Below are 27,952 nucleotides of genomic sequence, written 5' to 3'. Positions count from 1 at the left end.
ACTACTATTGGGAAAGTTACATGGGAAAATAAATTATGTACCTAACCCATCCTACAGTATGAGCTGGGAACAGTGGGCGGCCTACCCCACAGAGTGGTGCCTGGGCACCAACTCTAGGTGTAGTGGCGTGCCCTTGCCATGGTTATGACAGGGCAGCAGTGTTAACGTGCATGGTTTTGTTGCGTGGGACGAAATCGGAGCATCCGGAATAATCGCCAACTATAAGGGAGTGGGCTGAAAACACCTCAGGGATGACTGGGTAGGGTCGTTCTGCGAAGGGTGCAAGCGTGCGTCCTCTCCGGTAGGTGGCACTCAGCGAGCTGTCGTTGCGTAAACTGCTGTTAAAAATAAGTGGAGCCGTAGCCCCTCCTTTACCGCGACCAACTCCACACTTGCTGGCGGTGTGGTGGTGCTGAAGTGTTCCCGTCCACTGGATTTGATGCTCAAGAAGAGCGTCCAACGCACCACCACCGCACCGATGTCTCAACCAGGGCTGGGCGCAGACTACCGTTTCTAGGATTACCCCTCGTTCTCTGCAGGGGTAGATGATGAGGACAGGTGTTTGGAGCGTTCACTCCACGGATTGCTACAGACTGGGAAGTAAGGTTTACCCACAGCTACCTCCCATCGGATGACTTGAGTGAGGAGTCAGAATGGCAGGGGGTCGGAGAGGACTTGTGGCCCCTCAAAATACTTTTTTGGAGAATATTGTCAGACGATCAAATGGTAAGCGTCTCTAGCACTTTATAGAAAATAAAGATGCTGCAAAGGAAAACATCACTAGTAAGTGACTGCCCTACTATGTGAGATGGTAATCTGATACTAATACTGATCACGATCACGATTAGGCTGCAATCATCTCTCGTGCATCTTAATTGAGATGGGGTTTGTTGGTACACGCTTTATTATAGTGTGCCCACGCTATGACACAATGAACACTGTTGTGTGTCCTACCTATGCATTGTGTTGTCCACTGTCTACACCAAGGCATCGGGGAGACTTTTGGTTTGTAAACGATGCTCAGCATTCCCTCGGTTCTGTGCAGGTGATTGGAGGGAGATTACATCTTAGAGCCAAGGATCCGACACATATAACCATTGGTTAAAGTGGGAGCATGTTCCTCTGTTTTTCGTATCTGGGAGCACATTGTTGAAATGTGAATAATCCTGTTCTCAATACCTTATACCTAACTTTGTACAGTGAGTCGATCGGCTTCCCTTTCCTTTTCACTGGGGAATACGCAGGCCTACATCCATTTTTCCTTACGCACCGATCGACGAACTGGAGCCCATCTCACCCCTGTCCTTTAATACCCGCAACACTGATAACATCTCAAACCCTACCTGCATATTTGTTTTCTTGTGATTTCACACAAAACAGTGTTGACAATAATTTTTATACATTTACAAAAATGTATATTTCCACTTTGTGTGTGTGTGTGTGTGTGTGTGTGTGTGTGTGTGTGTGTGTGTGTGTGTGTGTGTGTGTGTGTGTGTGTGTGTGTGTGTGTGTGTGTGTGTGTGTGTGAGAGAGAGAGAGAGATGGGGTATTTCACATTGAATTGGTCTATCAAGCTTTGGCCTGTAATCAATGACACCATTCAAGACTCTCAAATATTATTAAAGAAACTCCTAATGAAAACGTTGCCTTGAATATTTTGAAGGTAAAATAAAGGTGCTCTAATTGTTAAACTGTTCAATCATTTCCCAGTTACATTAATGTTGTTGTAAGTAAGCACTTGCACAGGTATAACCAACATCCCCCAATCAGATGATCTTTAATGAACAGAGGAGTGATTGGTGTTTGGGCTGTCTTTGAATTCACAACTGGAGCTTTACGCTTTTTTGACGACATCTTGAAAGTGTTATTTCAAAATAATTGTAAATTTAAACAGTATAATATTCATTTGAACATCAGGCAAAACGGGATGGCAAGTCACTCACATATGTACACATTATCAAAAAGACTACAACTGCTTCTAAATAAACTGAGGTAGACCATTGATGTCTATGGTGACTAGTGGAGGAATAACAACGGCAGACATCCACTTGTCTGTGAAGAGAGACAATAATGAACAAACAACCAGATGATTTGGGCCCTGAGTGTTTTCACTGGCTCCTCTCTCTCTCTCTCTCTCTCTCTCTCTCTCTCTCTCTCTCTCTCTCTCTCTGGATGGCTTGTTGTGGGGACTGCATAGATACCGAAGCTATTCCAGTATTATTTCTCCAAGTTTTATTATAGTTTTTTTTTTTGCTACAATCACGTCACATTGTCTTTTGCATGACTTTCAATGATGTTTATTGTTTGTTATTTGTTAACCATATAAATATTCTATTCATTTTTTTTGTCTTTTTATAACGTGTATTCTTTTCAGTTTGGACACTGTCACATAGACAGACAGGTACTATTCAGCATACTATCATTTCAAGTGCTTCCTCTAGTATTGTCCCATCTAATACCCTCTTCTTTGTGGCTCCTCTTCATGTTCTATACCATATGCTGTTCATTTACAAATGACAAATGACATTAATATTACAAATCACGTTACAAATCACATTAATATGATCTTAATTGTTATCCTTTATTCACAATGTATTGTCAAAAGTTGACCAAAGCCATCACACTTATGTGTCAATAAACTGCTTCCTTGATTATTTGATTATAAAATAACACATTTGCATGGAATGCCTACCTAATCATTATGTTTTTAAGTGCTTTTATAGTCATCATCAATGTGATGGTAGAAATCATAGAGCAGTGGCTTGCCTTTAGCTCACTGTTGTGTGTCCTTGTTTGGTCTATAATCAACAGCAGTGTGTCTCTGTGTGTGTGTGTGTGTGTGTGTGTGTGTGTGTGTGTGTGTGTGTGTGTAGTTTAATCTAAATGAATCCCAAAACATTATGATTTAAATGTGTCTTATGTGTTGGAGAATGAATGTTATACAAAGGCCGCTGTTTTGTATGCAACCATGACAGCACACTGAGCTGTCATGTCCACACACTGAGCCTCCTCAATATTAAGACATTAATGCCCTCGCTTGTTTCGTTTAGTAATTGAATGCACATGAACACCTTTATACAATAAAACATATACTGGTGTTCAGGTCTGCTGGCCATGTAAAGTAGAACTCAGAAAATGAACCCATTGAAGCCCAGAGCTGTGCTTGCTGAAAAAAAAAATTAAATTTGAGAAATAACCGTAATTGGCTCTTAATGCTCTCAATCCTACTACATCTTCAGCAGGTGACTCATCAACCCTTGATTCAAAGTGATTTACATGCAATCCCCACATTCCATGCAACCCTTATTGGACCTTTGCTGCTCCTGTGTCTTGTGTATATATAGACTTGAAACAAGTTTTGACAGTTTTTATATCCTTTCTATTTATGACAGACACCAACTTTGTTCTGGGAAATGCTCAGATCGTAGACTGGCCTATCGTCTACAGTAATGATGGCTTCTGCAAGCTGTCTGGTTACCATCGTGCTGAGGTCATGCAGAAGAGCAGCACTTGCAGGTATAGTCAATAGAATGTTTAAACGGTGTAGCCAATGGGATAACTGCTCTATGCTGGTGTTATAAATGTTTCAAGATGCCGTTTCTGGTGACATTTCTGTTGTCCAGGGGCCTGTAAGCTCTTATTTTGGTGCTACTTGGTGCTTTGCTTACCCCTGTGTGCACGCTAGGTGTGCGTTACCCAGGGGAACCAGGATCCAGAGAGCCTGTCCAATCGCTCTTTATTCTTGATGTTTTCTGTCGCTGTAATGCTAACTTGAACTTCCGTGATTCCGCCAGGGATGGCATCTGCTGGTCTATGTGCAGTTGTGGTCACTTGCATTCTATTAGTTTGTTTGTTTTGGTGTTCAACTGGACCTCTGCTGGATACTTAGTGGCTGTCTAATGGATTCCTTCACGTTCTAGGATCTAAGCTGTTCACATCACCTTGCACTGCCTTTAAAGCTACTGCCCGTCTAAGATATTTTCACTATTGTATATAAAAAAAATGCTCTTTGTGTGTGTGAGTATGAGTGTGTACGTGTGTTGGTGCACGCTTGGGGCTGTGTGTGAGTGTGTGTGTGTCTTTGTTGGGGTCTGTGTTTGCATGTAGGTCTGTGAACCACCTTTCTGTGCGTGTGCGTGCAGCGTCACAACGTGGCCTCATTAAAAGCACCCTTCCCGCTGAATTTCATCGCAAACTCCTGGGTTATATTTAGAACATGCTAGAACAGGCAGCTTCTTAGGGTGGCAGTAACAGCCACAGTGAGACGAATGTGAGCACCACGTGGTAATATAGGCTCATGGTTTCTTGACCCCTCCCCCCAGCCCCATCGCCCTCCCATTTATTTTAAATGAGTGTATGTCTTTGCTTATCAAAATGTCCAGCAGCATCTGTCTTTTCATGTTGAATTGAAATCACTGTTGATTAAATTTGCTGCCCAATCTAATTCTGTGAATTAAAAAGTAATTCACAGTTATCGCACATGCCTTCAGCAGAATGTATATCAAGAACACACCATTGTCATGTTTAAACATATGTTTTTATTCTACAAAATTTTTCCGTCTAATTAAAGTAAACTGCTGCCATTTAACAAAGATTTCCGTTAAAAAATGTAAACTAAAATCGTTTTTCTATTTCCTTTGTCAACCTTTTTACAGCTTCATGTACGGGGAGCTTACAGATAAGGACACAAGTGACAAAGTGCGGCTAACGTTTGAGAACTATGAGATGAATTCCTTTGAAATACTAATGTACAAGAAGAACAGTAAGTAGCACTACCAAGTCTGGAGGGGGGTGGGTTCAGGCTGAGCAGAGTGCTAAGACAACCCCAAAGTATTGTACGTCTGTATTAATTATCGGCTCAGAGTCGGTGCTTGGTGTTTACATTCCACCTTTATAGCGTCACCCCTCTGCTACTTCAGCTAGGTGATACTACACAATATTGGTAGTATCACTACCAATACAATACACTAACCCATATATTTTTGCCCATTACCTAAATAATTACACAATAGATGGGTAAACCCTAACCCTATTAAATAATGTATAAATGAATACCTTTAGTTAACATGAACACAATTACCTAAAGTATCATCAACACCATTAGTAAACATGGCAACCCTTGGTAAATGATAACTAGACCATTAGTTAACTGTTAATGAACTTTAAGTTAATTGTCAAATGTTAATGCTTGTGTTTCAGGAACGCCTGTCTGGTTCTTCGTAAAGATCGCTCCGATACGAAACGAGCAGGAGAAGGTGGTCCTGTTTCTCTGCACCTTCAGTGACATCACAGCCTTTAAACAGCCCATTGAGGACGACTCTTCCAAAGGTTTGAGTCAGCAAACACCAGTTCAGCTGTTTCCATGTGTGGAAGAGGTTTCCAACACTGGAACCATACATATAACTTCCCGCCAGAGTTGTGATGCTGCTGAATAAAAAACACTGTGTATCCCAAACGGACAAAAAAGTATTTTACGAGTTTATTTAGAAACCGACATCATCCATAAGATGGCGGAAAGCTGTTTTGATCACTATTGTAAATCCCCCAAGAATGTCAGAATTCAAGCTATAAACAATTGTTTCGATTTTTCATATTCTCAGTATAGCGATCATTCCTGAATCAAATTTAAGCCCCTGTCAGTCTGTCTCCTCAGAAGCCATGTGCATAAGCAAAAGCTTGACCTCAGTGTTCTCAAAAACCCACCATGTCATATGTTTGGGAAGGTAAGTAACCGGATCCTCTGGTCTGCAGGCTGGGGGAAGTTTGCCCGTTTGACCCGCGCCCTGACCAGCAGTAGAGGAGTGCTGCAGCAGCTCCAACCCACCGTCCACAAGGGAGAGAACGTCCACAAGCACTCACGCTTAGCTGAGGTAACAGTGCTTTCTAAAGGGGTCAACGGTTGTGCTCTTTACAACAGTGGCATCCCACACACTACCGCTCTCCACACATCCACAAACCACCACCACACCGGGATCAATACACCTATCAGGATCAATTAAATAATTCAATGCGCTTGTTGTGTTGGGGTTTAGCCCTTTGGTGATGTAGCATAGTTATTGTCTTGGAGTAGATCTGAGAAGTAAATCATTCATTCCGTTTTAATATAGTAAAGATTCTTGTAGAAGTGTCTACTGCGAACCCTAGGCTGCAGTCTGGGCAGGGATGAGTTGATATATAATGAGACCTAACTTTGATGTGACTGCAGCACCTCGGCCCGCTTAGCCCTTCCATATAGGGAATCCTGTTATTATAAATGATTATAACATTTGCGAAGAGCTGAGAAACCAATGTTGCTGCCTTGGTCATCAAGCACCCAAAAATACTCCCAGAGCAAAATGCAGCACGGTGAAATGTACGAATACAGGGTTAGTAACCCGGAGGCAGGGGAGCAGTGAGGGGGCTTTTTATCGTTCTTTTCATATATATTCTTTTCATATATATTTCATTGCGCTCTTACTTCTTGTACCATGTGGAAGATGAACAAAAGCCTGTGGTGCGCTGGGGCTCCCGCCAGGCAGGTTGAGCTCTGCTCAGTGCTGGAGAATCTCACGCAGCCCGAGCATGACACTGCTGGCACTGGGCCAGGCTCAGGTTGGAAAGGGGGGGGGCGGGGGACTGTCAAGAAACGAGGTATTTTTAGGGCTTCCTCTTTAAAATTGATTTTGTATACATATGAAAGGCCTCGTGGACAGACATAATGAATTGACGCCCTGTGTTATGGATGTGCTGTTATGATTGATGAGACAGCGTCCCCCTTAGCAGGCGCTGGCAAGATATGCACAGTGATGCGCCGTGGCTCAGGATTAGGGATGGAGTTTAACTGCAGATCCAATCATAAAAGTCTCCATGAATCGCAGCGTGTCACCAAGGTCTGTGTGTGTGTGTGTGTGTGTGTGTGTGTGTGTGTTTCGCTGGTGGTTCACAACATAAAGCTCTGACCGGTTTATTCAATACAGCCCAAAAAATGTCCTCCCCCAATCTGTATTAGTTAAAATACTATAATGAACTATTATACTATAACACTATATAATTGTATTATTCCAAAAGACACTTCACATACATTTAAGACAAACTATATATATTCATACTGTATATATGTATTTATTACACGGCTCTTCTCAATATATATGTATTTATTACACGGCTTTTCTCAATGCTGTGGAACGCTCCGTTCACTTGCATGGGCCTTCCCGACTTCCGGTGGTGAATTATTTTTCAATAATGACCGTTGCTAAGCATATAATGACCGCTGTCAAGGAAAGTGGATTTTTTTCACGTCTTTCGTATCACTCCGCAAGTAGTCCGGTAACTTATCAACCCCAGCGTATTCGGTTACTAAGCGACGTCAACGTCTTTGGCGGACTATTTCTCTGCTGATCAGCACTACGAATGCTGGTATATTTGTAAAAAGACACACAGTGTGAAGTTGTTTTTTTTGTTTTGGCAAGTATCCGTGTAATAAGCGGGATAATGTATAGAATGTCGCCGGTCATTATCTAAAATAAGCCCCTTCAGGGCTTATTTACAAAATCTGTGTTATGGCGGATCAAATCAAACAATAAAATTGACAAAGAGAACTGCCAAGCAGACACACTCAGGAGTGCTTTTGGTTTTGTTTGGTTGACCTCTGGACTACGTCCTCCTGCTCCCCGCTCCCCAGGTGCTGCAGCTGGGCTCCGACATCCTACCTCAGTACAAGCAGGAGACGCCCAAGACCCCGCCCCACATCATCCTGCACTACTGCCTCTTCAAGACCACCTGGGACTGGGTGATCCTCATCCTCACCTTCTACACCGCCATCATGGTGCCCTACAACGTGTCCTTCAAGACCAAGCAGAACAACGTCACCTGGCTGGTGGTGGACAGCATCGTGGACGTCATCTTCCTGGTGGACATCGTGCTCAACTTCCACACCACCTTCGTTGGCCCCGCCGGCGAGGTCATCTCGGACCCCAAGCTCATCCGCATGAACTACCTGAAGACCTGGTTTGTGATCGACCTGCTGTCCTGTCTGCCCTACGACGTCATCAACGCCTTTGAGAACGTCGACGAGGTGAGTGTGAGTGTGTGTGTGTGTGTGTGTGTGTGTGTGTGTGTGTGTGTGTGTGTGTCTGTGTGGGGAGGGAGGTCTTTTCATTACATTGTCCTTCTGTGCTTTAGTGTGTTTGTTTTGGGAGGGAATACATCTTTTATGTCCTTGAGCTGGTCTCTATGGGAGGTTTGAGTGGCGTGACTTAAGGGTCTCTGTAACCTTCTAATTGTAAGGGATGCACATACTTACCCATGTGTGTATGTCATGTGCTAATTATGCATTCATTAGCTGGCAGGCATCCTACGCTATGTGCAATGTGTTCTCCCTCTTCCTTGGTCTATACTTCATAACTACCTTGTTCTGTTAAAAAGACATGTGCTTTAAAGTGATGAAGTTTGATGATTTGATTATTATATTGGTAAATATTGGCAGATTTGGATGGTACCTCTCACTCTAAAGCCCTGGAGTGCTGACATGGAGGTTGGGGTCCAGAGTAATGAGCGATGGCTCCACAAAGTGTTGCAGAGGACTCACGCTGTTCCCTGTTGCCTTGTCACCGTCGCCCCCGCTACCGCATTAACACCTCACGGAAGTCGGCGTAACGCCTGAACCGGGGTCAGCCACGTGGTGCGTTGTGCAACGATGAGTGTGAACCGAGTGTTAAAGGACAAAATACGTAGGCACTGTGATTTACCAGCGGCAGTCTCAAACCTCCCCTCTCTTTCGCCCTGATGCATTTCTCCTTTACGCAATTTCAAACTTGAAAGAGCCTATTCCCGGTGTGCGTCTGTTGTTCTGAGCGCTCTCCCCCTCAGCGCGACAGCTCGTCACACGCTGGCTCCGTGGGACAGTCATGAGACGAGGCCGTTGGGAGCCTCTGTCGCTCTCCCCCCTGCTCGCTGTCGTGTTAGGATTGTGTTGCGTTGTGCGACACTGCCGTTCTGACCAACAGAGCGGAATCACAGCTGTTACACAAATTTATTACAAATAGCATCTGTTTTTTCAGTTTCATCACGGCACATATTGAAGCTAGGATAAAACGGTTGAATTCATAGTACATTAGTCAACAGTCCACACTTCTCAGCCATAGATGTGGATGCGGGCAGGTGGTGATGATGTTTTGGGAGACTGGATCAAGTGTTTACACAATGTGTCTCATTGGAATCCAGTTCTCTCTGGTGCATTGAAGACGTAATGTTCCTTGAGATGATAAGAGGTGATTTATGTTTCACGCAAACACACATGCACCACAGACGCACCCATACACACACACACACACACACACACACACACACACACACACACACACACACACACACACACACACACACATACACCCACACTCACAAACGATGCATACACACAACGAAAACTGCCATGCACAGGTCCCAGTGGCTGTATGTGTGTGTGTGTGTGTGTGTGTGTGTGTGTGTGTGTGTGTGTGTGTGCCAGTGCATGCATTTGTGTCCTTAATTGTCACTTCTCAACATTTGTGTGTTTGTCTATCTGTGACTGTACTAATGTTTGTCCTTAATTACCACTTCTCAATGTGTGTGTGTGTGTGTGTGTGTGTGTGTGTGTGTGTGTGTGTGTGTGCGGTTCTGCCACTGTGCAGAAATGGTGTGTAGAATGCTGTTGAAGCATTTGGAAAATCCCACGTGTAAACCAGAGGTAGCAAGACCCATCAGAAACACACACACAAGCACACACACACACGCACGCACGCACGCACGCACGCACGCACGCACGCACGCACGCACGCACGCACGCACGCACGCACGCACGCACACACACACACACACACACACACACACACACACACACACACACACACACACTCACACGCACGCACGCACGCACGCACGCACGCACACACACACACACACACACACACACACACACATTCACACAAACACACCCCAGGCCCTATGAAAAGCTGTGGCTGTGCTTTAAGGCCTGGTTTGCCGGCAGGGTTAAGGCAGGTTGTATTGCACTAACAGCATTTTGACCAAGTCTCTTCTTTCAGAGTTTCAGCAAGAACGCTTGAAGCCAGTACAAAATAGTGAGAGGTCAGGAGATGGGAAAAACAAAACCACAAACCATTCAGAGTGATGGCGATGACTGTGCATGTGCATCTTTTTATGCTTGGGCACTACCAGAGGATTTATATGTTTACAGCAAAGATCCAATTTAAAATTGTGTGCTGATGTTTTCTAGCTAATCCATAACTCCATTGTGAGACAGCAATCCCCACTGCTCATTTTCCTTCTTGTTTGTTTGTTTGTTTGTTTGTTTGTTTGTTTTAAGGGTGGATCTGGCAAAGATGACTTACAATTATGCACTTCGCAGATAATTTGTTGACTTGGCAGTCACAGTAATTAATGACTTCAGTCTCACTTCAGTCTCTCAAGGGGCATGTGTTGGCAGAGCAGATGGGCAAACACATGAAATGCTTACTAAATGCATGTTGCTTCAACAATTACTTTGCAATAATAAGCCTGCACTTTTCCTTTCATTTGACACATTCAATTATAGATTATCTCATCTTTTGAGTTATGCTTATAACTGATTATTGTTTCCCATTCTTGTTTATTTTCCTCATCTGTATGTTTTGTTTGCATGCCCCCCCCCCCCCCCGCCGCTCTTCCATGGGACGTGGCGGAAGAATTGGAATCATGGAGCTGTCACTCAAGTAGGCTCCAGTTTTATCTCATCGATTCAGCTCCCTGTAGGAGCCTGAATGCCCAACTTTGTTATCAATGCACTCAACAGTATTTGGTAAAGAGCACACGAGTAATGCTGTAACACAGGCCTGGTTACTGTGAACAATCACATGGACAGGTATCACATCTTTTCTTTTCTGGTACAACGCAAGTACAAAGTACAAACAAAGCATTGCGATTAAATCCTTATCCATATTATTTCTGATATAAAGTCATGTTCAGCTGCTTGTTGACCCAGGCCCAGCCAATGAATGGACTTATGTTTCTCACCCATCCATCACATAGCCGGTTCGGGTATTATTTGTCCCTGTGCTTCTTACTCTATTTCATTTTCTTATGTCCATCCATCATAACATCAAAAGTACATTTTAAATTGTAAACATTTTGGTTTTAGACATTTCAATATTATATTGAGCAATGTTCATACATGGGTATTAATGGCCCCAAGCATCAGAGAAATCGGTGAGATGTTTTTATTTATTAAAGACGTTGCAGAGTAATAGTATGACCGGTACATTAAGACAACAACTAACAGCAGTTAGCAGTAAACATTAGATACAGTACAGTTACAAGGAATAAGGTGGCAAGCCAAAAACATTTATTTAGAAGACAAATTGAATTTGATGTGTTTCCGATGCCAGCTATTCTCCTGTCGATCACGTTACTATGTATTGCATTTATCTTTGTCCGTATGCTAGCATTGTGACCCAGCAGCTCATTAAAACCAATACACAGAGCCGTTGCGTTGTGGTCAGCAGAATCCCCCTGTCGAGAACCCATCCAATCCATTCAATGCAATCTGCTACAGTGGAACTTTTGTGTGTGTGTGTGCGTGTGCGCGTGTGTGTGTTAGTGTAGGATTAGTGCTAGTCCGTCCCAGTGTGTTGCTTTTACCAGTTTAGCTCCCTCACATCCGTCTGCATTTGGGGTCCTGGTCTCAGCCCGCCAGTCAGCGGAAAGGTCGTTTTCCGTTGATAGAGACAGAAGGAAGGATGATTCTCCGGTCCTGTTTTCAATCCTCATTTTGGACGACAATGGACGTCTATGCCACAAAGCTCCACTATACCTGATACTTTATGTCCACTGCTACGCCAAGATGTTTGTACACACCTCACTCTTTCATCTTGCACGTCTGGGTAGATGTGTTGCATTTCCCCCCCCCACTGCTCATTGGCACTGAGCCTTGTCCGTCAGAAAGGGGCGGGATCAGTCGAAGGCGGCTGTTTAAGGGGCTGGAAATCAAATCATTGATAAGTGCTCTTGCCAAGGCTGATACATTGTTAGGGAATAAATGAAGAGAAACGTGAAGGGGGCTGAAGCCATTCATTAGTGTGTAACCCTTTACGTAGGGCAACGGTCAAACACATTGTGGATGTTTTGGGTAACATTGAGTTTTGTTCGCTGTAAAGAGTTTTAAAGGCGAAGTGAAACCGGTCTGTCCCATGATCAGCCCCCTTTTAACTGAATGTAACTAGGAGCGAGACTCTCCAGTCTCACATAATTGATTGGAGGAAAAGCAGTAAAGAGCAGGGGGGGTGGCAGGGAACAGTCATCAGATCAAGTGTCACCAATTTGCTGCAGTAGTGCAGTAGTAGTCCCACTGCTCACCACGGCATATTACTGAGATCAATCACCTCGCGCACACACACACACACACACACACACACACACACACACACACACACACACTCACACACATATGCATTCAGTCACACACCAGCACACACACACACACACACACACACACACACCCACAAACACACACACACACACACACACACACACACACGCATGCAGACACACACCGGCACACACACACACACACACACACACACACACACACATGCATGCAGACACACACACACACACACACACACACACACACACACGCATGCAGACACACACCAGCACACACACACACACATACACACACACACACACACACACATCACCAATACCTATGCCACCACAGAAGAGGAATCCCATCCTCTGGCCGTTGTTATTGCTGTTGTCACTATGAATTTATCACCCTGTGGGGTTCCAATACGGAGTAGCATACACAGTAAGCCTGCCGTGATGTAACCACTATACAGTATATTATGAAACTGCATTGCTTTGCACATAGTGTAAAGCAAGTGGTATATGTCCATATAATGAAAAAGACAATCCGATCCAAGCACAGTATCGTAGTCGTTTGAGATCCTATCTACTTTTCATAGTTGTAGAAAGAAATACGTTGACATGTCTTCTAGACAAACTTAGGTTTCAATGTTAACTTACTGACTAAATATTATGGTGCTTTGTTTCTTCTGGTGGTGGTTAATAATAATAAAGCTTTACGGCAGACACAGGTCCATGTAACACGTCATACAGTATAAATAGTGCAATGATCAATGATCATCACTCGCTGTGTAGTTAAGTTCAGCTTAAGGATGTGGGAAGCATTCACACATTGTAGATTCATTTACAATTTTGTTTTGTTGTTGAAGAATAATTCGTAAATGTTTGTATGGAAAACACAACAGTCTCCACTGGCTCTTGTCGATGTGACCTGGTTCTGCCTTCAGGAATGATTGAATATTCTGCAAAATGTTTCACTTCTATGTTTAATTAATTCCAGGCTTTTCAGCACATGCACACATGCACCCACACACCCACGCACAAACACTTAAATAACACCAAAATAAATTCGGGGCTATATTGCTGTCATGGCCACATACATCAAACACACCCACATGCACACACACACACACACACACACACACACACACACACACACACACACACACACACACATTCTCTGTGACTACATTTGATAACAAACACAATATTGCAGATTTAGTCCAACATCCGTGGCAGGCTATTGAAGTGTTGCCCTGTGTCCCTGACATCTTACCCTCTGTTCTCCCCCCGTGTCCCTCCTCATGAAGGGGATCAGCAGCCTCTTCAGCTCCCTCAAGGTGGTCCGCCTGCTCCGTCTGGGTCGAGTGGCCCGCAAGCTAGACCACTACATCGAGTACGGGGCCGCCGTGCTGGTCCTGCTGGTGTGTGTGTTTGGACTGGCCGCCCACTGGCTGGCCTGCATCTGGTACGGAGGGCTCAGGGTGACGTCCTACTGTGTATGCCATGCTATGCTGTGCTACAGTCTACCCTACGATGCTACTGCTACTGTAACACAATGCCTCTCTACTATACTATACTGTAACATACGATTGTATAATATGCTATACTATACTATAGTATAATATGCTATATTATACCGTACTATAGCGTATGTGCTACACTTTACAATAGTATAATATGCTAAACTATACTATTCTACTATACATTAAGATATTACACTTTTTAGAATATGCTAAACTGCACTACTAAACCATACTTTACTACACTACTAAAACCATATGATACTATACTATACATTCCCATACTTCAGTGTAATACTATACTATACTATATTATACTTGGATAATATATATGGATAATATAAGAGAGGAGTACAGCCCCCAGACTAGCAGACGGGTGTAGAGGGTGAAGTCTGAACAACAGTAATGTAATGTAATGTTTGCCACAGAGTTAAGGGTAGATTCTGTTTATGACAGTAGAGAGTAGAAACTGCGTCATAATACTTACCACCACGCTATTTCTTAACTGGCAACGGTTTCAACCCAGATATGTATCGCTACTACACAGTCCTGCTGGCGGATTGTTTGTTGACGTTGTAGCAGCATCACATATGCCCGCCGCCTCCTACCATCACAACAACAACAACAACAACGACAACAGCAGTAAAGGTTGCCATGATAACGGCTGTTACAGCGAGTCCTCTTCACACCCGGTTCACACCGACCCTAACACCTCCTTCTCCTCCTCCGTCGCCACCCGTCAGGTACAGCATCGGGGACTACGAGGTGATTGACGAGGACACCAACATCGTACGTCTGGACAGCTGGCTCTACATCCTGGCCGAGACGGCGGGCACGCCGTACCGCTTCAACGCCAGCGGCTCGGGCAAGTGGGAGGGCGGGCCCAACAAGGACTCTGTGTACATCACCTCGCTGTACTTCACCATGACCAGCCTCACCAGCATCGGCTTCGGCAACATCGCGCCCACCACTGACGGGGAGAAGATCTTCGCCGTGGCCATGATGATGATCGGATGTGAGTGTGGCCGTCCGTGTGTGTGCGTGCGTGTGGTGTGGTGTTTTGTGAATTGTTGTCAGGGATTAAAATGATCGCGTGATGGTGATGTTACACCTGTCCAGAACATCTCATCAGACCATGTTTTCGTAGGTTATGAAAGAAAATATAGATTTTGGACTTTGTAAATTTGAATGATGAAATAGGGAATGTAAGTGATTAAAAAGCGTTGTTAATAGCATGTACACTCACAGTCTAATTAATTCTGGAAAACAATTCACGACGACTAAAACAACGCAGAAAAAGACTTATATTATAGTCATCCTTATTATCTCAACACTATTTCCACTTTGTTTTGTGGTTCATAGAAGTTGAACAACCTCAGGAAATAGGGTTTGATTGTGTTCATATATCAGCACACAATAAGTACACAGCACACCCGGAAGGCATCTTTATTTTTTCCTTGTTTACGATTGAATCGCTCTTCTGGAAGTTCTGCCTTTGTAAAGTGAATCAAATATTCTGTTTAGTTGGCAAGACGCATATAACTTGCCAACTTTGAGCTAATTAAGAAACATGCAGCGAGAGAGAGAGAGCCAGGGAGTTGGGGGAGGGGGGGAGGGAGGGAGGGGGAGAGAGAGAGAAGCGAGGCACATTTCACAGGACCAGACAGCCCATGCTCATTACCTGATTAGTTACATTTGGAGCTTGTGTGTAATTCCCAGTGTAAGTTATGGCACAGCATGAAGCACGTGTTAAGAATGGCTGCTGCTGCTGCCGCCGCATGTCCCGCAGCACTGCGGTCTTTGGTGGCCGGCCAATTACAGCAAGTGAACAGACGCATTACACCTGTTCGACTAGGCTGAAACGTCTCTAAAGGGAACTGTCAGCAGAGGGCACGTTTACCCATCATTGGTACAAAACAAAACCAACAGGTAACAGAGTACCAAAAGACCACATTGGAGGATGGGCCCAGGGCATAGTCCCTGCTGGAGGTGGAAACTGGGACACCCACATCTGAATCATGGAGAGAAATCCAACCAAACTAGTAGAATACGAGCTGGTCAATACACTACAACACACAACGCGCTGGAGGAACACTGCTGCTCTCATCCTTTTATCTTTATTTGTCTTTCATACTCAAATGCACACCCGATTTGAGAAGAAGTCAGCCATTTTTTAACAGTCTAGAAGTGACTTCGACCAATACATAAAATGTATCGCTTTTTGAAACCACGCTTTAGTGTCACCACACTCTGTCACCACACTCGAAGCGTCAAGAGAGCGGAGAGATGAAAGAGGGATGTGCACAGAAAGCTTTGTTTCCTCCTCTCCTCCTCCTCCTCCTCCTCCTCCTCCTCCTCACCCTCCTCCTCCTCATCCTCCTCCTCCTCCTAACCTCAAGCCCAGACATTAAACATTTATTAGTAAGCTGCAGCTCTTTCCACAGCGAGCTGCGGTGAGCCGTTATGTGTGACTGCATTCAGATACCAGCAGCAGCGCCTCAAAGAATAGCTGACACCGCTGGATCAATGTACAAACACACACACACACACACACACACACACACACACACAAGCCGAAACAAATGCACACATGAAGGAAGGCTCACACACACAGGCACACACTCACACTCACACACACACACACACACAAACAAATACACACACTCTCTATCCCTGCCACACATGAAGGCAGGCGCCCACGCACGGGGACACACTCACACTCTCTCACACACACACACACACACACACACACACACACACACACACACACACCAACCACTCTAGCCTAGTCCCCCCCCCCCCCCCCCCCCCCCCATCATGAGTGCATTGTATTCTGTCGGCTGTTTTACACCTGGTGGTGATTCTGAATGCAATCGCCCCGGGCTAGCAGCCAGCTCACACACTCACAAGAGGCTCACACACTGTACTACTCACAGTGTTCTGCTCTCACTGTCGCCTGCTCACTTCCTCGCTTCCGTCTGTCTCTCTCGGTCTGTCTCTCGGTCTGTCGCTCTCTTTTTTTTTTAATTGTATATCTTTTTTTTTTTTTTTTGCAACGTGAAGAGGACTTCTCAGAAATTATCTGAAAGCCTGAATATGTGGAACACCGTATTGCCTGCAGAGGGGATAGAGTCAGCGGTGCTCAGCGAGAACAACTCCCCCGTCCCACTGTTCCTCCGTCTCTATGAAATATGAATGCGTTGATATACCGTGTGCTATTTTTACCATGTGCACCGCGCTGGCACCCGAAGATCCCAGCGTGACAAGCATGGTGTAGCGCATCGAGGAGCTGAATCCAGGGACGCGCGGGCTAGTCTGTGTGTAGGCGTGTGTGCGTGTGTGTGTGGGGGGGGGGGGGTTGGGGGGGGGGGGGGGAAGGGGGTTATACATTTGTCCTGTTGCCATGGCAACCGATAGTCCGGAGTCCCATTACTTTATGTGACAACTGTCTTGTAAATACCTTCAAACAAGCCCACTGCTAGATACGATACAAAGGTCAAAGCGAGGAAACGGCCTCATGGGCATGAACTGCAATGGGATGAATGCTGCTCTGGTTGTTATTGCTCTTTAATTATTAGACAGACACTTGCTTGGTGCCTTGGGAAGGCTCTTTGTTTAGGTTTATCCTGTGAATTTGCCATATGAATCTCCAAATCGCCCAAACTGTATACATATGTTTGGCTTGATCTGACTGTAGTTTGGCTATAGTTACTCAACTTTAACAGTTAATTCTTCTGCAAAATCTGTTAATGTGGTGATATGATTTCTTCCCCCCTGCGGTTATATAACCACATGCTGGAAAATGTACCCACTTACTTATAAGCATGTGCACTTATCCTAAGAGCATGCATCAATATAATTAATTATGATATCATTATATATGACATCCATCGTGTTCATTATATATTACATCTATCACAGTCTGTGTACTGTATATGCATATTCACAGATAGTGCAAGCCCTGGGGACACTGCTGTAAAGTGACAGGGATGAAAGGAGTAAAGTTGTATTTATCGTTGCCCCTAAGGAGTTCATAGTGATTTTTAATGAGCTATTATTCCCTGAGCAGTGTAGCATCCCTTTGATAATGTACCATCAACACAACAACACAACAAAATACAAACAAATACACACACTCTCTCTCACTGGCATACATGCAGGCAGGCACACGCACACACATACACAGGCACACACACACACATGCGCACACACGTACACGCATACTGTCAAGGGTTGCTGTCATCATCTGAGGGTAATTGAAATGTGGGCTTGGCATGTTTTCTCTCAGTCCCCTCTAGAAGGGCTAATTAGGACCTCACTGCCAAGAGAACACCACACACACACACGCACACACACACACACACACACGCACGCACGCACGCACGCACGCACGCACGCACGCACGCACGCACGCACGCACGCACGCACGCACGCACGCACGCACGCACGCACACACACACACACACACACACACACACACACACACTAAGCTCTTTGATCTGTACACACTCTGCAGCTGTTTGTGCCATGCCGGTGGCGTCCACACACCTTGTCTACATACTGCTGTACATATTGACATTTAGATGGTATTTCTATTAGAGTTTGTATTCACCTGGTGAAGTCACAACACTGTTATCCATCAATCTATCCTTTATGTTAAACCCTCAGTACTCAGCTATCAATATATATATATTAATCAATATAATTCATGATTCAGAGGTCATTGGAAGGTAAATCTTTTATATATATATATATGAATATGTAAATTCAGTTTTGCAGTTATCCTGCTTGAAACCCTTCTGAATGGCACTTGGAGGATAGTAGCTTTGAAAATACTTTAATGAACCGTATTTGTACTTGTACTGTTTTCACCCTGGCTCACGCACACGTATCAAACACTTTCTCTGTCAATCCTTTTGACACTTTTGTTCATTTGGTTTCCTAAAATCAACCACATTCTATCCCCAAACATTATATTGTGTGACACAAATTTCAATAACCAAGCAAAGTTCTGCTTGCCCCCAATGCCTCCCCCCCCCATTGCATTGAAATTAAAAACAAAATCCCCCTCTTCTCTTTGAAACAGCCCTGCTCTACGCCACCATCTTCGGTAACGTGACGACCATCTTCCAGCAGATGTACGCCAACACCAACCGCTACCACGAGATGCTGAACAGCGTGCGGGACTTCCTGAAGCTGTACCAGGTGCCCAAGGGCCTGAGCGAGAGGGTCATGGACTACATCGCCTCCACCTGGTCCATGTCCCGGGGTATAGATACTGAAAAGGTATCTCGAACTGTAAGCCAGACATTCATTCACTTGCATGCACGAATGTGGTCTGTGTAGTTAGACCTGTGGTCTGTTTAGTGGTCTGTGTCGACTGTGTAGTTAGCTAAGTCGTCTGTGTAGTTAGCTAAGTGGTCTGTTTAGTGATCTGTGTGGGCTATTTAGTTAGGTGTGTGGTCTGTGTAGTTAGCTGTTTGGGCTGTTTAGTGAGCTAAGTCGTCTGTTTAGTGAGCTAAGGTGTTTGTTTATTGAGCTAAGTGGTCTCTGTAGTTAGCTATGTGGTCTGATTAGTTAGCTGTGTGGTCTGTTTATTGAGCTAAGTGGTCTGTGTAGTTAGCTAAGTGGACATTGAGCTAGCTGTATGGTCTGTACAATTAGCTGTGTGGTCTATGTAGTTAGCTGTGTGCGCTATGTAGTTAGCTGTGTGGTCTGTGTAGTTAGCTGTGTGGTATTTTAGATAGCGGTATGGTCTGTACAGTTGGCTGTGTAGTCTCTGAAGTTGGCTGTGTAGTCTCTGAAGTGAGGTCTGCGTAGTTTGTTGTGTGGTCTGTGTCGCTAGCTTTTGGTCTGTGGAGCTAGCTGTGTGGTCTGTGGAGCTAGCTTTTGGTCTGTGGAGCTAGCTGTGTGGTCTGTGGAGCTAGCTTTTGGTCTGTGGAGCTAGCTGTGTGGTCTGTACAATTAGCTGTGTGGTCTATGTAGTTAGCTGTGTGGTCTATGTAGTTAGCTGTGTGGTCTGTACAATTAGCTGTGTGGTCTATGTAGTTAGCTGTGTGGTCTATGTAGTTAGCTGTGTGGTCTGTGTAGTTAGCTGTGTGGTATTTTAGATAGCGGTATGGTCTGTACAGTTGGCTGTGTAGTCTCTGAAGTTAGCTTTGTGGTCTGCGTAGTTTGTTGTGTGGTCTGTGTAGCTAGCTTTTGGTCTGTGGAGCTAGCTGTGTGTGTGGCATGCAGTGCGTCTCGTTTTATTTATCCTTTTATTTTATGTTTATAATTTAATTTATAATTTAGTTTTATATTCATGCATGTGGATGTTTTCTGTTTATTTAATGTTTAAGTCTTCATGCATGTGGATGTTTCCTGTGTATGGAAGTGGTTGGCGCCCTAGTGTTAAAACCTCCCCCATCCCCGCCCTCCCCTTTTCCACACATCCACACTTTTGAAACTCAATGCTCATTGGTCTCGGCGGCTATAGAGTCCGACCAATCCTGGTCTAGCTGGTTACTAGCTGAAACACGCCCACCGTTGTTAAATGTCTCTCTGATTGGTAGAATGGCACTCAGCATGTTTGTTCACCACTTCAAAAAGGCAATGTTAAAATGCAGTTTTGCAAAAATATCGGTTTGTGTTTCTTTGGAAGGTGAAAGACTTTCAGAAGCATGACATACTTTATATTGCATGACTGTAACAGTCACAGATGGGGGAGATCTATTAGAGGACCGGGGGCGTGTGTGTGTGTGTGTGTGTGTGTGTGTGTGTGTGTGTGTGTGTGAGTGTGTGTGTGTGTGTGTGTGTGTGTTTTTCCATTGTAGGTAAATAATGAACAACCTACCTAACTGTTACCCATGTAAGGTAATTAATAAGGTAAATAATTATTAATACATAATCTGGGTTGTGCTCTTATCAACCCATCCACCTTGTACGCCCTCTTTTCCAATTCAACATTCACATTGAGTGCATTTGAGACGACAATATTCCTCAAGGAAGAAAATCAAGACTAAATCCTTGATACAGATGATGTGTGTCTCCTTGTTGACTGTCTCCTTGCTGAATGTGGCCCCCTGCTCGCCATGTAACCCGTGTGCTTGACGCAGCCCAGACCCTCCCCAGGTGGCTGTGGAGTGACATTCACGTCCCTGCGTGGCGTTAGCTCTTCAAAGGGCCGGTGGTGCTCAAGGCGGCACGCCGCACGCATCCTCCCGTCCGGCGGAGCAGGTCAAGTTTATTTGTGTAGCCTCCTCTATCATGATTACAGTCACGCAGGGCTTCACAGGCTCGCATTAGACGCCCCCCACGGCCCCATAAGCCCACACAACACGACGCAGTGTGAAGGGGAGGACAGGAGACCAGGAAGGAACGTGTGGGAATAAGATGGATCCTTCCGTACATAGGGGAGGGCTTGTGCCAGCTGGGCAGACATGAAATCGTATCAATGTGATTGTTTTGGAGTTTAGGTGTGCGTCCTTGGTGAATAGCACTATATTCTCCTGAAGAAACGGCAGAAGGGCCCGGAGAGATTAGGGCGGGATCCCATCTGAACTACAGCTCGCACCGTGGTGTGATAGCAGCATATTCATGCGTAATGGCTCCCTCCATCGCCGCGAGTTGTGTGTGTTCCCAGTGTACCCCTGCAGCTAGATAGACAAACTTCGGCTCTAATTTACAGTGTCATCAATCAAAATTATGGCAAGGGGAAAAATTGTGACCGGGGCCACAAATACGATCCACTAAGCCACTACGAAGAAAGGTTTTTTTCTGCAAAATATAATATCCTTAAATGAGGTGTTCGGTGGGTTGTCACAAAAAATGAATAGTGCATCAAAATTGATTTGTGCCTCTTCTTTTTGTGTTCTGTTCATAGTCTCAGGATGGAAAATGCAATCAACAGCTCTCTGCAGATATTAATATTATTCACTCCCTGCCACCTAAATTATTCAGTACTTTTAAGTGATGGACAACAGGATCTAAAAACTTAAAATATCCATATTATATCACAAAAGGATCTTCTGCACCACACACCTACCAAAACCCTTGCCAGGAAAATGTTTTTTTTTAATTAATATGCATCTCCAAGTCACGCTAGCTTTATTCTACAGCACCGTCGCTGTAAGTGAGTGTACGGTAATTGGTCACTGGCTTGTCTACGTAGCCAGTAGGGAAAATCGACTCAACAAATAAAATAAAAAATCAATAGACTGAAATGACATGAGATTGCAATATAAAACAAGGTATTTCTGTTGTCCATCACTTTACATCTGAACTTATGCATCCTATCACACCGCACTCTGTCCAACCGGTGTAACCGTCCACCCACCTCTGTCTGTGCTCCAGGTCCTGCAGATATGCCCTAAGGACATGCGAGCGGACATCTGTGTTCATCTGAACCGCAAGGTCTTCAAGGAGCACCCCGCCTTCCGGCTGGCCAGCGACGGGTGCCTCCGCGCACTGGCCATGGAGTTCCAGACCATCCACTGCGCCCCGGGAGACCTGATCTACCACGCGGGGGAGAGCGTGGACAGCCTGTGCTTCGTGGTGTCCGGATCCCTCGAGGTCATCCAGGACGACGAGGTGGTGGCCATCCTGGGTGAGCTTTGACCTTTTCCCCGCTCTCATGTGCCGGCCGTTGTGAGATCTTGACCCAGGTCGATGCATTGGTTGGAGAGGACGAGTTGTGTTGGAGGAGTGGTGAGCCAATGCACGCAGAAGAGGTCTACTACCCTTATGTACCAAAGGTAGACTTATCGTCAGTAGTGGGGTCTCCTACCCGTACCAGATGCATTGAGTGTTGCACTGTTGATCTGTAAACGTCTCTATTCTGAATATTGCAGACGTCAGTAGAATAGATCTTTAACGCTATAGTTTAATTCTCCGTCACTTAAGCGCTCACACAACCTTAACGTGTCAGATCTTGTGCCATGTTGATCTCAGAACCTGAAGATTGCGTCTCGGTTGTATTTATTGTTGTGTGTTTATTATCTGCACCCTGTGTCCCCCCCGATCAAGCGACTTCACAGAGGGAATGTATTGGTTTTCCTGAGCTTAGCCCTGCCTGGTCCCTCCTGAGAGGAGCCTCCGCTGAGGCAGACGGCCCAGGAGATCAGTTGAGCAAAAAGTATTATTGTAGCTGGAGCTGGCCTCAGGCGCTGTCACTGGACGTGTTTAGAGAGAGCTTCCTTCTTAAAGCGTGATGAATCAGACTGAAGAATCCCTGTTTCCGTTCAGGTTTAGTTAAGATGGAAACTTTGAGACACACAGGATAAGCAGGAATCAGGTTGTGTGTTGAAGTTAAAAGGTGCTGAAAAAGGTGGTGTGGATGTTTCACAGCTTCACACTGTGCGTCATCTTTGTTTTTGTTTTGTTTTTCCTATTGTAAGAAAAAAAAAAAATGCAAATAGAAATGCTGCAAAAACATGAAGCACATTTAGAGAGAATAACTTTGGAGAATTATCCGCCATAGATTTTAGCCATAGTTTCAAATAAAATATCAGTTTTAACATTATCTCAGTTTCTGTGCTGTGTTTAAATAGCTTTAAAGTGAACGATGAACAAAAATAAATAAGAAAACAAAAGCAAACAAAACACTAGAAATTGTACTGTTTTTTTCGGGCCTCAAAGTAGGGGTCAGAGTGACACATTTAATGTTCACACATACACACACACACACACACACACACACACACACACACACACACACACACACACACTAACTGAACAGGGGATATGTTGATTTGAATTACATTGTAGTTGGGGGGAACCTTTGACTTTGCATGGATAATCTATCGGTCACTCTGAGGCAGTCAATACACTATTAGATGAGTATTGTGCATTTACTGCAACAGACCGCCTGGTAATGGACTGGCTACTGCTATAAATCTGATTCTCATTAGCCTAATGTCACCGTAGAAGAGAAGCCAATTTAAACACAAGTCACCAGCAGACAGAGGTGCTGATGGAGGGTTGGCCCGTGAACACATGAGAGATGATCTTCATACTCCATGTTGTGCCCTCAATATGCACTTTATATGTATTAAATATTCCTGAAATAGGAAATGTTTCAACTGATCAGTGATGATCAGTTGTGCTTTAATGTAACGTGAGTTCTTCCTTGTGCAACAGTGGCCAGGTTTTAGTGTATACTGTAGCTGCTGATCTACTAAGTTTCCATAAAGTGTCGGCTGACGTTGAGAGGAAGGCTGTGTTCTCGCTGAGAGGTTGGGGGCGGAGGTGGTCAGTAAGAAAACAAAGATTGCAATTAGGGAACTACTTCACTGAAGCAACTGGAGGAGTTTGAACCAGAATGGTGCTGCTTGTTGACTCAAGTACCTCATTTACATATTTTGTCTGCCAGGGTAAAGAATATAACATTTCTTAGATATATCTTCCCTGCTGAACAGGTGTACACTGTCGTTTGCGATCAAAGAAAGATTTATAAAACAGTAACGGGGAACAGATGTGTCCCCTTTGTGCTTACCCATGTGCTGCGGTGTGTGTGTGTGCGCAGGGAAGGGCGACGTGTTCGGGGACGTGTTCTGGAAGGAGGTGACCCTGGCTCAGGCCTGCGCCAACGTGCGAGCGCTGACCTACTGCGACCTGCACGTCATCAAGCGCGACGCGCTGCAGAAGGTGCTGGAGTTTTACACGGCGTTCTCCAATCACTTCTCCAGGAACCTGCTGCTGACCTACAACCTCCGCAAGCGGGTCAGTCGCATTCAACTCTATTGATTCAATCTCTTGGGACATTTTTTTTGCTAGAGGGCGAGTGTACCGGCTCACATGTTTGGCCTGCCGTGATGTCACAGCATCAGCAAGTGGGCGGGGCTAGCAAGATGCAATTCCCCCACCCGCTTATCTTCTTTCGTGGAGAACGCTGCAGCGCGGCATATTCATCCACCAGACGCGTGCCGCTCCTCACACAGGGTTTACGTTGCGTTATTGCAATGCTTTGTTTCTTCCAGCTTGGTTTACTCGCCCACAGAAGGGAAATAATTGTGCGAGCTAGCTTGTAATCCATTTACTATGTAGTGGGAGATCTCTTTGGGAGAGTGGAATTAGGGAGATTACTTCAAAACCTTTTCAGAAGTGCATCTTAAAGAGGCTTATAGTGTAACGTGTGGCTGATCTTTGTAAACAATGCATCGCTGCAGCCTGCCTTATGCAAAATGTGATCAAGTGTTCAAACTCCACCCAATTTATGTTTCAATATTTAACCCTGATTAAAGCCAGATTAAACAGAGGGGTCATGAATTAACAGGCCCAGTAAAAATGGGTTAATATAAAATTGGATTAGCTCCTTTAATTTACAGCTTAGGCTGTGTTCAATGATAGTATACTGTAGAAAAACACAGACAAGGACTAAACTAGTATTGATTTGGGTTCTAATCACTGTATCGTCAACGGCCACTGAAACAACCTTCTGAGTTCACGTTTGACCTGATGGCAATCAGGCCAAACCAAATCCTGAAGGAGAAGCAGTGGTATCATGCCCCTTGCTCGGACAGCCCTAGAAGGAGATTCACCTTCAGCCACGTGATCAGGGACATTGCCATACATTACCCAACCGGGGCCTCCTCCTCCTCCTCCAATGACAAATCAACAACAGTCACAGCGATGCCATGATCATAGCTACAAATCGTTTGCACCCTTAATAGCATTACCCCTCTTGGGAGGCTGCATAGGATTCAATAGCCTGCTAGCAAAGTGGCAATCTCATCTAATGCCTCGGACCGGGCACTGGGGCCCTCTACCTTCTGCATTCATACAGCGGGGGGATCTTGGGATTGATTAAATGGATAGGCTATACTAAAGACCATGTGGTTCTCACACTGACTGCACACTCCCTCTTGTGCCTTCCAGGGTGGGGGAGACATCTTGAAAACATAGCCGCTTACAATGTCTCATTAGGTAAAGCAGAGATGTGTGTTATGAATACAATGTGTTACAGTCATTATTGAAATGAATTTGTCGTGAAGAAAAGGGAAAGCGATGAGTCTTTTATCCTCTTTTATCCTCTCTCACCAAACGTAGCGCTCATAGTGAAAGGATGCTGATAGGAACGTCCCCACAGGCAGCCTCACAGCACCCTCATCGTTTCCAGTGGATGGGCGGCGGCTTTGGTTGCCTAAATCCTTTTCAAAGTCGACAGAGATGCTCGCAGCTTTAACGCTGCAGTTACAATTTCAGAGTTGTAAACACAGAGACCGGGAAAGAGCAGAAGGGAGTACAGGTTAAAAAAAACAAGCAAAACGTGTGCTAGTGAGGATGGTTGTCCTGAGCCAATCAGGCAATAGCTGCCCTTGATTGGTCATTAATGAGCCGGAAGCGTTCTGGAAGATGTCCCGTACAGAGGCGGTGCAGTCAAACTGAACAGATGTTTCACTGAGAATTTCACTCACTAATTGCTGACGGATGGCTGTGCCATTTCTAACAAATGACACTGAAATGATCCATGTTGAGTCTCAGAGCTGTGGGTCAGTGTGTCGGTCCGAGTGCTCTACTAGATGAACTGGGTTTGAGTGACTGGAGGGCGTGTGGCCCTCCAGGGAAACCACTGATGAAAGCGGGTGTAACACAGTGTAACAGGGTAATGAAGGCTAATGAAGACCACAGTGTTTCCTCCCCACCAATAGATTTTAACCCCCATAGGATCAAGGTGGAGCAACGTTGAATTGGCTGGAGTTGATGTTTTTTTAAATGAATGGTTGTTATTTTTTTAATTTAAGTTATTGTGTCCTTTTTCAAGATGAAAAGAAAAAAGTCAGGAAGGTTAGGAGACTTATTGTGAGATTGTTAATCAGTAACACTAAACATGATTGATATTTCTTAAAACCACGTAAACAGCTAGTCTTAGTAGAAGCATATGCAATGTAAAGAGAAAGTATGGATTGTGGAGTTTGCATTTGCAAGAGCATCTCAGCTAACTGAAGCCAAAGGCACACCATGCTCTTTAGCTCTGCTTCCATGGGAATACCCTTTTTAGGCTGACATTTGCACAGCACACAATCTGCAAACTGCTCACAACACTTTCATTTAATTATTCAATTAAAAATGTTAATTTTAAATTTTTTTTAAATTAATTTCATTCATTTCATTCATTTCTTACTGCATCATCACTTGTCTAACCCTCCCCCTGACCCCCCCCCCCTTTTCTTTCCCCCCCGTAGATCGTCTTTCGGAAGATCAGCGACGTGAAGCGAGAGGAGGAGGAGCGGCTGCGGCGTAAGAACGAGGCGCCCCTCAACCTGCCCCCGGACCACCCGGTGCGCCGGCTCTTCCAGCGCTTCAGGCAGCAGAAGGAGGCGCGGCTCAACACCGACCGGCCGGACCCGGACGACCACGACCTGGAGCGGGGCCCCCTGTACGCCGAGGTCCCCTCGGCCAACAAGGGCCCCGTCGCCACCACCAGTATCGTCACGGTGACAGAGAGCCCGGCCACGCCCTCGTCGTCGTCCTCCTCCCTGCCGCCTGGCTCCGCCCCCGCCCCCTCCGACAAGGCCAAGCTGCAGGCGCCGGCGCCGGCGCCGCCGTCGGGGTCAGCCGTCGCCCTGATGGGGGGCCGGCCGGCCGAGCCCGCCAAGGTGAAGGGCTGGGGCCGCTTCAAGGAGTCCATGGCCAAGACGGACCACTGGAACAAGGTGTCCAAGGCCGAGTCCATGGAGACTCTGCCCGAGAGGACAAAGGCTCACGAGCCCCCGCTGCCGCTGAAGAAGACGGACTCCTGCGACAGCGGCATCACCAAGAGCGACCTGCGCCTGGACAAGATGGGGGAGCCGCGCCTGACGCCCCAGGACCGCAGCCCGGCGCAGCCCGACGCCCGGCACGCCTTCTACCCCATCCCCGAGCAGACGCTGCAGGCCTCGCTGCAGGAGATCAAGCTGGAGCTCAAGGACGACCTCAAGAGCCTGAACGCACGGATGTCTGGCCTGGAGGCCCAGCTCGCAGAGGCCCTCCAGCTCCTCCGAGCCAGAAGAACAGCCGCTGCGTCCCCCAAGCCCCTCTTTGAGATCTCCAGACCCACGTCGCCCGACAGCGACAAAGACGACCTTTTCTCGTGA

The 27,952-nt window shown here is 45.5% G+C and overlaps 1 protein-coding gene across 4 annotated transcripts; it reads left to right on the top strand.

The window, feature by feature from the left end:
• Positions 1-81: 81 nt before the first annotated feature.
• Positions 82-27,952, top strand: kcnh1a (potassium voltage-gated channel, subfamily H (eag-related), member 1a; the record flags this gene model as incomplete). 4 transcript variants are annotated; one of them, XM_084470279.1, is made up of 14 exons in its annotated part: positions 82-726; positions 2,375-2,401; positions 3,393-3,516; positions 4,656-4,762; positions 5,200-5,328; positions 5,752-5,870; positions 7,661-8,053; positions 10,698-10,724; positions 13,686-13,843; positions 14,642-14,913; positions 18,985-19,184; positions 22,233-22,485; positions 24,403-24,599; positions 27,062-27,952. In XM_084470279.1, exons 1-14 carry the CDS (start codon positions 654-656, stop codon positions 27,950-27,952), a joined length of 2,970 nt encoding a protein of 989 aa, XP_084326405.1. In that variant the 5' UTR covers positions 82-653. The 4 variants fall into 4 exon arrangements, with proteins under 4 accessions (XP_084326405.1, XP_084326407.1, XP_084326406.1 ...); XM_084470281.1 differs by lacking the exon at positions 2,375-2,401; XM_084470280.1 differs by lacking the exon at positions 10,698-10,724.

The sequence above is a fragment of the Micromesistius poutassou genome (genome assembly GCF_964030765.1).
Source record: "Micromesistius poutassou genome assembly, chromosome: 7".
NCBI classification, from domain to species: Eukaryota; Metazoa; Chordata; class Actinopteri; order Gadiformes; family Gadidae; genus Micromesistius; species Micromesistius poutassou.
Note: the sequence above shows the minus strand (reverse complement) of the source record. Positions and strands in the feature narration are given on the sequence as shown.